The 11,329-nt window shown below is 49.8% G+C and overlaps 2 protein-coding genes across 17 annotated transcripts in view; both read left to right on the top strand.

Moving 5' to 3' along the window:
- LOC129473829 (GTP-binding nuclear protein Ran-like) overlaps positions 1-476 on the top strand; it is a 1,062-nt gene extending 586 nt beyond the window's left edge. Inside the window, exon 1 of the mRNA XM_055264800.2 lies at positions 1-476. This exon is cut by the window's left edge and continues 586 nt beyond it. Coding sequence (XP_055120775.1) covers positions 1-111 — 111 coding nt within the window. The 3' untranslated portion in view covers positions 112-476.
- A 1,108-nt stretch (positions 477-1,584) lies between these two features.
- On the top strand, positions 1,585-7,560 carry LOC129473821 (patr class I histocompatibility antigen, alpha chain E). 16 transcript variants are annotated; one of them, XM_063632621.1, is made up of 8 exons: positions 1,585-2,975; positions 3,106-3,375; positions 3,621-3,896; positions 4,518-4,793; positions 4,918-5,037; positions 5,793-5,825; positions 5,930-5,974; positions 6,139-7,560. In XM_063632621.1, exons 1-8 carry the CDS (start codon positions 2,780-2,782, stop codon positions 6,141-6,143), a joined length of 1,221 nt encoding a protein of 406 aa, XP_063488691.1. In that variant the 5' UTR covers positions 1,585-2,779; the 3' UTR covers positions 6,144-7,560. The 16 variants fall into 16 exon arrangements, with proteins under 16 accessions (XP_063488691.1, XP_063488696.1, XP_063488688.1 ...); XM_063632618.1 differs by having other exon boundaries at positions 2,821-2,975; positions 7,450-7,560; XM_055264785.2 differs by having other exon boundaries at positions 2,821-2,975; positions 5,775-5,825; positions 7,450-7,560.
- Positions 7,561-11,329: the final 3,769 nt, after the last annotated feature.

Here is an 11,329-nt window from a genome sequence, read left to right as displayed (position 1 = left end):
GCTCTCGCCCCACCGGAAATTGTCATGGACCCAGCTTTGGCAGCACAGTATGAGCACGACTTAGAGGTTGCTCAGACAACTGCTCTCCCGGACGAGGATGATGACCTGTGAGAATGAAGCTGGAGCCCAGCGTCAGAAGTCTAGTTTTATAGGCAGCTGTCCTGTGATGTCAGCGGTGCAGCGTGTGTGCCACCTCATTATTATCTAGCTAAGCGGAACATGTGCTTCATCTGTGGGATGCTGAAGGAGATGAGTGGGCTTCGCAGTGAATGTGGCAATTCACAAAATACCTTCATTGTTTGGACCTGCATATTTAGCTGTTTTGGAACACAGTTGATTCCTTGAGACTGCTACAGTCACATCACAATATTCAGTGGTGAAATCTTGTTTGTTACCGTCATTCCCATTCCTTTTCGTTTAGAATCAGAATAAAGTTGTATTTCAAATATCTAAAAAAAAAAAAAAAAGAAAAGAAATCCTTCCTTTTTCAACTCAATATTTGTGTAAGGCTAGATTTTTTAACATATACACTTCAATCAAAGTAAGAGAATGGCTGGGATGCAGCTGGAGGCCATAATCCGAAGTGCATTAATGCAGGAACAGAAAACCAAATACTGCATCTTCTCACTTATAATTGGGAGCTAAACACTGAGCACACATGGACATAAACATGCGTACAACAGACACTGCAGACGACTAGAGTGGGGAGGGTGGGGACGTGGGCTGAAAAACTACCCGTGGGTACTATGTTCACTACCTGAGTGACAGGATCCATACCCCAAACCTCAGCATCAGACAACATACCCATGTAACGAACCGGCACATGTACCCCCTGTATCTATTTTTTTCTTTTTTTTGGAGGGGGGGCAATTTCACTCTTGTTGCTCAGGCTGGAGCGCAATGGCGTGATCTCGGCTCATCGCAACCTGCGCTTCCCGGGTTCAAGCGATTCTCCTGCCTCAGCCTCCTGAGTAGCTGGGATTACAGGCATGCGCCACCACCCCCAGCTAATTTTGTATTTTTAGTAGAGACGGGGTTTCTCCATATTGATCCGGCTGGTCTCAAACTCCCGACTGGGATTACGGGCGTGAGCCACCAGGCCCGGCCACCCCCTGTATCTAAAATGAAAGTTAAAATTTAAAAAATAAATAAATAAGAGAATGTGTGCTATGAGCCAAGAATGACGCTTGCAAAATTTTGCAAGAACAACACTTAGGAAAATGAAAAATAATCACTCTTCTTGTTACCAAAAATCTTGGTAGCTGCAGAAGGTGGGATCTTTCCTCACTGGGAGTCGCAGAGCCAATACATGAAACCGAAAGTGAGCTTCAAGCAGAGCAAGCTTTATTTCCTGCACAGGACTTGTAAAGAGGAGAGCAGCTCTCCCAAATCAACTTCTCCACTAGTGAGGCGGCTAGTGAGGGGTGAGGGGGCTAAAATGTAGGATTGCTCTAATGAAGGGGTTGGGCATTAAAAGTGAGGGGGAGGAATATTCATATGTTTTATGGGAACAGGCAGTGAACTTCTCCAAACCGGTAATACAGCTTTCCTTTCGGTCCTTCTAGGACTTCTTCTAATCATTGTCATGGAGATTGTCAACTGTCATGGCACGGATGGAAGTGCAATTTAGCCTGGAAACCGGATTACAATGAAGCATGAGGTCTTTTTGAAGTCATTTGGCCGGCTCTCTTGGTTGTAATGAGTCTCAGCTGGTTTGACTACAAAGGCAACTTCTTGAAGCAGATCCTGTTTTTTTGTTTTTGTTTTTTGTTTCTTGTTTTTTTCCGGAGACATCTCACTCTGTCGCCCAGGCTGGAGTGCAGTGGTGTGATCTCGGCTCACTGCAACCACCACCTTCCGGGTTCAAGCAATTCTCCTGTCTCAGCCTCCAGAGTAGCTGGAACTACAGGCACATACCACCACACCCGGCTAATTTTTGTATTGTTAGTAGAGACGGGGTTTCATCATGTTGGCCAGGTTAGTCTTGAACTCCTGACCTCGTGATCTGCCTGCCTCAGCCTACCAAATGCTGCAATTACAGGCGTGAGCCACCGTGCCCGGCCTATACATTGTTTATTTTGGAAAAATTAAAAATTAGGTTTTTTTTCATTAAAGAGATGTTATTTCCAGTCAAGAGATCAAGACCATCCTGGCCAACATGGTGAAACCTCATCTCTACTAAAAACACAAAAATTAGCTGGGCGTGGTGGCGCACGCCTGTAGTTCCAGTTACTTGGGAGGCTGAGGAAGGAGAATTGCTTGAACCTGGGAGAAGGCTGTTGCAGTGAGCCAAGATCGCGGCACTGCACTCCAGCCTGGGCGACAGCGTAAAAAAAAAAAAAAAAAAAGCCGGGCAGAGTGGCTCACGCGGGTAATCCTAGCGCTTTGAGAGGCCGAGATGGGAGGATCGCTTTAGTCCAGAAGTTCGAGACCAGCCTGGTCAACAGAGCGAGACCACCCCCGCCCCAACACACACACACACAGCTCCCAAACACACACACACACACACACACACACACACACACACACACACACGAAAAAAGCCACTGATTTACACAATTTACACAGTCCCTGGGCCAGGACTCAGGGAGATAGTGTGACAAAGAGCGCTCGGGTCAGGAGGTGAGAGCGCAGGGCAATGTTCCAGGTCCCCGGGCGTGGCTCTCAGGGTCTCAGGCCCCAAGGGCAGAGTGTGGAAACTTAGGAGCGTTGGTGATTCCACACTCTGCAGTTTCCATTTCCTCTCATAACCTGGTCGTGTACTTCTTCCTGGATACTCATGACGCAGACTCAGTTCTCATTCCCAATGGGTGTCGGGTTTCTAGAGAAGCCAATGAGCGTCGCCACGACTCCCGACTATAATAAAGTCCCCACCCAGATTCAAGAGGCTCTCCGGACTCTGACTGGGATCATGGCAGATGGAACCCTCCTTTTACTCCTCTCGGAGGCCCTGGCCCTTACCCAGACCTGGGCGGGTGAGTGCGGGGTCGGGATGGAAACGGCCTCTACCGGGAGTAGAGAGGGGCTGGCCCGGCGGGGGCGCAGGACTCGGGGAGACGCGCCCGGAGGAGGGTCGGGCCGGTCTCAGCCCCTCCTCGCCCCCAGGCTCCCACTCCTTGAAGTATTTCCACACTTCCGTGTCCCGGCCCGGCCGCGGGGAGCCCCGCTTCATCTCTGTGGGCTACGTGGACGACACCCAGTTCGTGCGCTTCGACAACGACGCCGCGAGTCCGAGGATGGAGCCGCGGGCGCCGTGGATGGAGCAGGAGGGGCCAGACTATTGGGACCGGGAGACACGGAGCGCCAGGGACACCGCACAGACTTTCCGGGTGAACCTGCGGACCCTGCGCGGCTACTACAATCAGAGCAAGGCCGGTGAGTGACCCCGGCCAGGGGAGCAGGTCACGACCCCTCCCCATTCCCCACGGACGGCGCGGGTCCCCTCGAATCTTCGGGTCCCAGATTCACCCCAAGGCTGCGGAACCCGCACAGACCCTCGACCCGCTAGAGTCCCAGGCTCCTTTACCCGGTTTCATTTTCAGTTTAGGCCAAAATCCCCACAGGTTGGTGGCGACGGGGGCGGGGCTCGGTGGGCGGGACTGACTAGGGGGCGGGGCCAGGGTCTCACACCCTGCAGTGGATGCATGGCTGCGACCTGGGGCCCGACGGGAGCTTCCTCCGCGGGTATGAACAGTTCGCCTACGACGGCAAGGATTATCTCACCCTGAATGAAGACCTGAGCTCCTGGACCGCGGTGGACCCGGCGGCTCAGATCTCCGAGCGAAAGTCAAATGATGCCTGTGAGGCGGAGCACCAGAGAGCCTACCTGGAAGACACATGCGTGGAGTGGCTCCGCAAATACCTGGAGAAGGGGAAGGAGACGCTGCAGCGCTTGGGTAAGAGGGTCCACAGGGCTACTCTCCCATCTCCTTCTTGGTCTAGGACTGTGCCCACAGCTGACAGACCTCAAACAGTAGAAGAAACAGGGATGGAGGCCAGAATACCGCTCCTCCCTTAGATCAGGACAGGGAGCTGTCACCCCAGGTACAGGAGATCCTATACCACAGAGTGACTCTCTTAAAGGGCCAGCCCTCTCTCAGGGGCAGTTAAGGAATCTAGTCTTGCTGGAGATTCCATCCTTCAAATGAACTGATGGGCAGTTCTCTTTGACTCCCAGTGTTAGGAATCATGGGGGAGTTTCTCTCGTGCCTGATTCTCAGCTCCACACCAAGAATTTTTGGAGGTCTGACTCCAGCTTTTCTCAGTCACTCAGCATCCACACAGGCCAGGACCCGAAATCCCTTTTCACCTTCTACCCTGGGCTATTTCACCCCGATTCTAGAACTTTCCAAGGAATAAGAGGCTATCCCAGATCCCTAAGTCCAGTCTGGTGTCAAGGTTTTGTCCTCTTCTCCTACTATAATTGTCCTCTTCCTACTAAGGATGGTCACATGGGTGCTGCTGGAGTGTCCCATGAAAGATACAAAGTGCCTGAATTTTCTGACTCTTCCCCTCAGATCCCCCAAAGACACATGTGACCCACCACCCCATCTCTGACCATGAGGCCACCCTGAGGTGCTGGGCCCTGGGCTTCTACCCTGCGGAGATCACACTGACCTGGCAGCGGGATGGGGAGGACCAGACCCACGACACGGAGCTTGTGGAGACCAGGCCTGCAGGGGATGGAACCTTCCAGAAGTGGACAGCTGTGGTGGTGCCTTCTGGAGAGGAGCAGAGATACACGTGCCATGTGCAGCATGAGGGGCTACCTGAGCCCCTTACCCTGAGATGGGGTAAGGAGGGGGATGGGAGGTCATGTCTCTTCTCAGGGAAAGCAGGAGCCCTTCTGGAGCCCTTCCACAGGGTCAGGGCTGAGGCCTGGGGGTCAGTGCCCCTTAAGTTCCCCTCTTTTCCCAGAGCCGGCTTCCCAGCCCACCATCTCCATCGTGAGCATCGTTGCTGGCCTGGTGGTTCTCCTTGGAACTATGGTCCCTGGAGCTGTGGTTGCTGCTGTGATGTGGAGGAAGAAGAGCTCAGGTGGGGAATGGAGAAGGGTGGGGTCTGAGTTTTCTTGTCCCACTGGGTGTTTCAAGCCCTAGGTAGAAGTGTGTCCTGCCTCGTTACTGGGAAGCACCATCCACACATACGGGCCTACCCAGCCTGGGGCCCTGTGTGCCAGCACCTACTCTTTTTTTTTTGAGACAGAGTCTTGGCTCTGTCACCCAGGCTAGAGTGCAATGGTGTGGTTTCTGCTCACTGCAACCTCCGCCTCCCAGGTTCAAGCAATTCTCCTGCCTCAGCCTCCCTAGTAGCTGGGACTACACATGCTAGCCACCACACCCGGCTAATTTTTTTTTTTTTTTGTATTTTTAGTAGAGACGGGGTTTCACTATGTTGGCCAGGCTGGTCTCGAACTCCTGACCTTGTGATCTGCCTGCCTCGGCCTTCCAAAGTGCTGGGATTACAGGCGTGAGCCACCACACCCAGCCACACCTACCCTTTTGTAAAGCACGTGTGACAATGAAGGACAGATTTATCACCTTGACTATTGTGGTGATGGGGACCTGATCCCAGCAGTCACAGGTCACAGGGGAAGGTCCCTGCTGAGGACAGACCTCAGAAGGGCAGTTGGTCCAGGACCCACACCTTCTTTCTTCAGGTTTCCTGATCCTGCCCTGGGTCTGCAATCACAGTTCTGGAAACTTCTCTGGGATCCAAAACTAGGAGGTTCCTCTAGGACCTTATGGCCCTGCCTCCTCCCTGGCCCCTCACAGGACATTTTCTTCCAACAGGTGGAAAAGGAGGGAGCTACTCTAAGGCTAAATGTAAGTACAGGACAGGAGTGTGGAGGAGTTCGCCCACCCCATAATTCCTCCTGCACCACATCTCCTGTGGGCTCTGACCAGGTCTTGTTTTTGTTCTACCCCAGGGAGCGACAGTGCCCAGGGATCTGAGTCTCTCACAGCTTGTAAAGGTGAGATCTGGGGGTCTGAAGTGGGTGGAGGGTGGGGCAGAGGGGACAGGACTGGGTTGTGGGGATTTTTTGATTCAGAATTTTTGAGTGTGTGGTGGGCTGTTCAGAGTGTCATCATTTACCGTGACTGACCTGAATTTCTTCATGACTATTTTCTTCCGTAGCCTGAGACAGCTGCCTTGTGTGCGACTGAGATGCAGGATTTCTTCACGCCTCCCCTTTGTGTCTTAGGGGACTCTGGCTTCTCTTTTTGCAAGGGCCTCTGAATCTGTCTGTGTCCCTGTTAGCACAATGTGAGGAGGTAGAGAAACAGTCCACCTCTGTGTCTACCATGACCCCCTTCCTCACACTGACCTGTGTTCCTTCCCTGTTCTCTTACTTTTCTATTAACAATAAGAACCTGGGCAGAGTGCGGCAGCTCATGCCTGTAATCCCAGTACTTAGGGAGGCCGAGGAGGGCAGATCACGAGGTCAGGAGATTGAAACCATCCTGGCTAACATGGTGAAACCCCGTCTCTACTAAAAAATACAAAAAATTAGCTGGGCGCGGAGGCGGGCGCTTGTAGTCCCAGCTACTCAGGAGGCAGAGGCAGGAGAATGGCGTCAACCCGGGAGGCGGAGGTTGCAGTGAGCCAGGATTGTGCGACTGCACTCCAGCCTGGGTGACAGGGTGAGACTCCATCTCAAAAAATAAAAATTAAAAAATAAAAAAAGAACCTGGATCTCAATTTAATTTTTCATATTCTTGCAATGAAATGGAATTGAGGAAGCTAAGGCCATAGCTAGAAATACAGATAATTCCACAGCACATCTCTAGCAAATTCAGCCTATTCCTATTCTCTAGCCTATTCCTTACCACCTGTAATCTTGACCATATACCTTGGAGTTGAATATTGTTTTCATACTGCTGTGGTTTGAATGTTCCCTCCAACACTCATGTTGAGACTTAATCCCTAATGTGGCAATACTGAAAGGTGGGCCCTTTGAGATGTGATTGGATCATAAGGCTGTGCCTTCATTCATGGGTTAATGGATTAATGGGTTATCACAGGAATGGGACTGGTGGCTTTATAAGAAGAGGAAAAGAGAACTGAGCTAGCATGCCCAGCCCACAGAGAGCCTCCACTAGAGTGATGCCAAGTGGAAATGTGAGGTGCAGCTGCCACAGAGGGCCCCCACCAGGGAAATGTCTAGTATCTAGTGGATCCAGGCCACAGGAGAGAGTGCCTTGTGGAGCGGTGGGAGCAGGACCTGACCACCACCAGGACCCCAGAACTGTGGAGTCGGTGGCAGCATGCAACGCCCCCTTGGGAAAGCTTCAGGCACCATCCTGCAACCCATTCGAGCAGCCACGTAGGCTGCACCCAGCAAAGCCATAGGCACGGGGCTACCTGAGGCCTTGGGGGCCCAATCTCTACTCCAGTGTGTCTGTGAGGCAGCACATGGAGTCAAAAGAGATTATTCTCTTCCCACAGATACCTTTTCTCTCCCATGGCCCTTTAACAGCATCTGCTTCATTCCCCTCACCTTCCCAAGCTGATCTCAGGTAAACTTTGAAGTAAAATAAAAGCTGTGTTTGAGCATCATTTGTATTTCATTTGTGTGTTTTGTGCCTTGTTCTTTTAATTTTTTAACCACATTCAAGCTATCCTTGGGCTTCCAATGCCATGGTCCACCCAGAACTGCATTCACTGGCCCTTGTTCTAGTTCTGGTCATGCCGACTTTCCCCTTTTCCCTGGTGAATCCCTGTAATCACCTGAGTCTCATTCTGTCAGGTGATATCCAGTGAGAAGGCAATATGTGCGGTGAGAAAGTCCAGGGAGTCCTGGGTGTGAATTTTTACTTAGCCATTTCTTCCTGTGTGACACACGGTGGGGCTTCACCTGTCTGGGCTCCAGTTCCTCATCTTGTACGTGACATTGTTTTCTTGGGAGAGTCATTATAAAGCTAATATAAAGTACCTGTACTGTGGTTTGAATGTGTCCTCCAAAAAGCATGTATTGGAAACTGAATCCACAATGCAACCATATCAGGAAGTGAAGCCTAATGGCTGGCTGGCCATGGAGGTTCCAACTTTATGAATGGATTAATACTGATTATAAAAGGGCTTGAGGTTGAGGCAAGTTCAACATCTTGCCCTCACGCCCCATTTCCCTCTACCAAGAGATGATACAGGAAAAAGACTCACCAAATGCCGGGATCTTGAGATTAGACTTCTTATCCTCCAGAACCATGAAATAGGCTGCTTTGCTTTATAAATTACTCAGTCTGTGGTATTCTATTACAGCAACACAAAATGGGCAACCTGATACTTAGGTTTCAGTTAGTGGTAGATAGTTTTATTTCAAGCATTCCTACTAGAGTATTAGTTTCTTCATAAGCCCAGAATCTTTGCATTTTAGCAACAACAAATAAGTCTTTTTTTTTTTTTTTTTTGAGACTGAGTTTCACTCTTGTCACCCAGGCTAGAGTGCAATGGCATGATCTTGGCTCACTGCAAACTTGGCCTCCCAGGTTTAAGTGATTCTCCTGCTTCAGCCTCCCAAGTAGCTGGGATTACAGGTGCCCGCTACCATGCCCAGCTAATTTTTGTATTTTTAGTAGAGACAGAGTTTCATCATGTTGGCCAGCTGGTCTCGAACTCCTGATCTCCGGTGATCCACCCACCTGGGCCTCCCAAAGTGCTGGGATTATAGGCATGAGCCACCGCACTCCACCAGAAGTCTTAATTAATGCAAAGAAAATCGATCTATAGATTTGATGGAAATTTGGACTCCTATATCCTACTTTTTATCCTACTCTTACATACTACTCCAAGTGTCCCAGAAAGATGAACTGTTTTCCTTCTCTACTTGGTCTGCCCATTTCTACTTCCTGCCATATCGGCAGGCTATGTTTGCCTTACCTCAAAGATCTGCCTTCCTCAGTTTTAGATCTTAAATCTTTTTAAGCCAAACTCCAAGGGATCTTTAACAAATATTTATTGAACCCTTCCCGTGTTCAAAGAATGTTGTGAGGTCCAGGGTGGGACTAGGGAGCGAGAAAGGTTCCTGCGCTAAAGGATCCTAAGATTTAGTAACAATGAATAAACAGATTTGAAGATAACTATTGTGGTTAGTGCTGAAAGAAACATACAAAATGCTAAAAGTCAGGGAGGAAACTATGCTTTCTAGGACAGTGGTTCCCAACATTTTTGGCATCAGGGACCGGTTTCATGGAAGACAATTTTTTGGAGGGGTGGTTTCAGGATGATTCAAGCGCGTTACATTTATTGTGGACTTTATTTATATTATTACATTGTAATATATAATGAAGTAATTATACAACTGACCATAATGTAGAGTCAGTAGGAGCCCTGAGCTTGTTTTCCTGCAACTAGACAGTCCCATCTGAGGGTGATGGGAGACACTGACAAGTCATCAGGCATTAGATTCTCATAGGAGCGAGCAACCTAGATCCCTTGCATGCACAGTTCACAATAAGGTTCACACTCCTATGAGAATCTAATGCCACTGCTGATCTGACAGGAGGCAGAGCTCAGGCGCTAATGCTTGGTCGCCTGCCACTCACCTCCTGCTGTGCAGCCCAGTTACTAACAGGCCATGGACCGGTACCAGTCCATGGCCCAGGGGTTGGGAACCCGGTTTTAGGAGACTTAGGTTTTTCTAAAGGAAAAAATGTTTGAGTTATGCTTTGAAAAACGTAAGACACCACTGTAGATGTTTTAATCAGGGAATTGGGTTATTACCGAAAAAAAATGTTGGAAGATGAAAGAGCAGGTTCTTTATGCCTCCTGGCTTGACCCTGGAACAATTTAGAACCAGCCCAGTGAGGCACGTACTCCCCATGAGGCCACACAAGAGCTGTGCTTTCTTAGATCTGGATCCCACTACCACATAGGGGTTCCTGGGCACCTGGACACCAGGGAAGAGGAGTCAACCAGGTCCCACTCCTCTAGCATGACACTCAGTGATTCAGTCAAGATACTGTTGGGAAACAGCCCATGCCACAGGACTTCTCCATGGTCGGAAAAGTCTTGAATAGCTAAAAGCAAAACAGGATAGTTAGGCTGCATTATGTAGATAATGGTGACTCATGGGCAGGCCCTGCCTCCTTGGGCCATCGTATGTGAACAGATCTTTGTGTGATTATGGGATAATTCTGGGTTCTTTTCTCCATGTGCCTGTTGTTAATTGGCCCAGGAGAGGGAACCCGACGGGAGGAGGAACGTGAGTGATCTTGTCCTCTTTTGACATCTCATTTCTAGCCACAAGGTTATGAATCATAGATCTCCAGAAGTCAGTGGTCCTAGAGGAAAAAAGCATCTGCCATAGCAGCAGAATGAAAGGGAGACAGCTATTCCTATTACTAGAGTTTTAACAGCCCCTCTCAGCCAGCTAGCCCAGACTAGGATCTTAACGGGGTCTGGGACTTACTTCCATATATTGTAAATGATGTAACCTTGTCTTCATGCTGACCTTAAATATATCTTGATGAACAGTATAAGAAAGCAAATGAGGGCTGGGCACGGTGGCTCACGCCTGTAATCCCAGCACTTTGGGAGGCTGAGGCGGGCTGATCACCTGAGGTCGGGAGTTCAAGACCAGCCTGACCAACACGGAGAAACCCTGTCTCTACTAAAAATAAAAAATTAGCTGGGCGTGGTGGCGCATGCCCGTAATCCCAGCTACTCAGGAGGCTGAGGCAGGAGAATCGCTTGAACCCAGGAGGCTGAGGTTGCGCAGTGAGCCGAGATCACACCATTGCACTCCAGCCTGGGCAACAAGAGTGAAACTGCGCTTCAAAAAGAAAGAAAAAGAAAGAGAGAGAGAGGGGGAGGGAGGGAGCAAGGAAGGAAGGAAAGAGAGAAAGAGAGAGAGACAGAGAAGGAAAAGCAGAAGGAAGGAAGGAAGAAAGGAAAGAAAGGAAGAAAGAAAAGAAAAAAGAAAGAAGAAAGAAAAGAAAGAAAGAAAGAAAGAAAGAAAGAAAGAAGAAAGAAAAGAAAAGAAAGAAAGAGAAAGAAAGAAAGAGAAAGAAAGAAAGAAAAGGAAAGAAGGAGAAAGAAAGAAAGGCGGCCGGGTGCGGTGGCTCACGCTTGTAATCCCAGCACTTTGGGAGGCCGAGGCGGGCGGATCACGAGGTCAGGAGATCGAGACCATGGTGAAACCCTGTCTCTACTAAATGTATAAAAAAAAAAATAAGCCGGGCGCGGTGGCGGGCGCCTGTAGTCCCAGCTACTCGGAGAGGCTGAGGCAGGAGAATGGCGTGAACTCGGGAGGCGGAGCTTGCAGTGAGCCGAGACTGCGCCACTGCACTCCAGCCTGGGCGACAGAGCAAGACTCCGTCTCAAAAAA

Source organism: Symphalangus syndactylus, chromosome 23 (assembly GCF_028878055.3).
Source record: "Symphalangus syndactylus isolate Jambi chromosome 23, NHGRI_mSymSyn1-v2.1_pri, whole genome shotgun sequence".
Taxonomy (NCBI): Eukaryota; Metazoa; Chordata; class Mammalia; order Primates; family Hylobatidae; genus Symphalangus; species Symphalangus syndactylus.
This window is presented reverse-complemented; position numbering and strand designations above follow the sequence as displayed.

Excerpts from the sequence above, each read along its gene's own strand:
- LOC129473821 (XM_063632616.1), top strand. The coding sequence starts at position 2,919 with ATGGAACCCTCCTTTTACTCCTCTCGGAGGCCCTGGCCCTTACCCAGA. Across the intron at positions 4,794-4,917 it reads GCCCCTTACCCTGAGATGGG|AGCCGGCTTCCCAGCCCACC; the intron begins GTAAGGAGGGGG and ends CTCTTTTCCCAG. Across the intron at positions 5,826-5,929 it reads GAGCTACTCTAAGGCTAAAT|GGAGCGACAGTGCCCAGGGA; the intron begins GTAAGTACAGGA and ends GTTCTACCCCAG.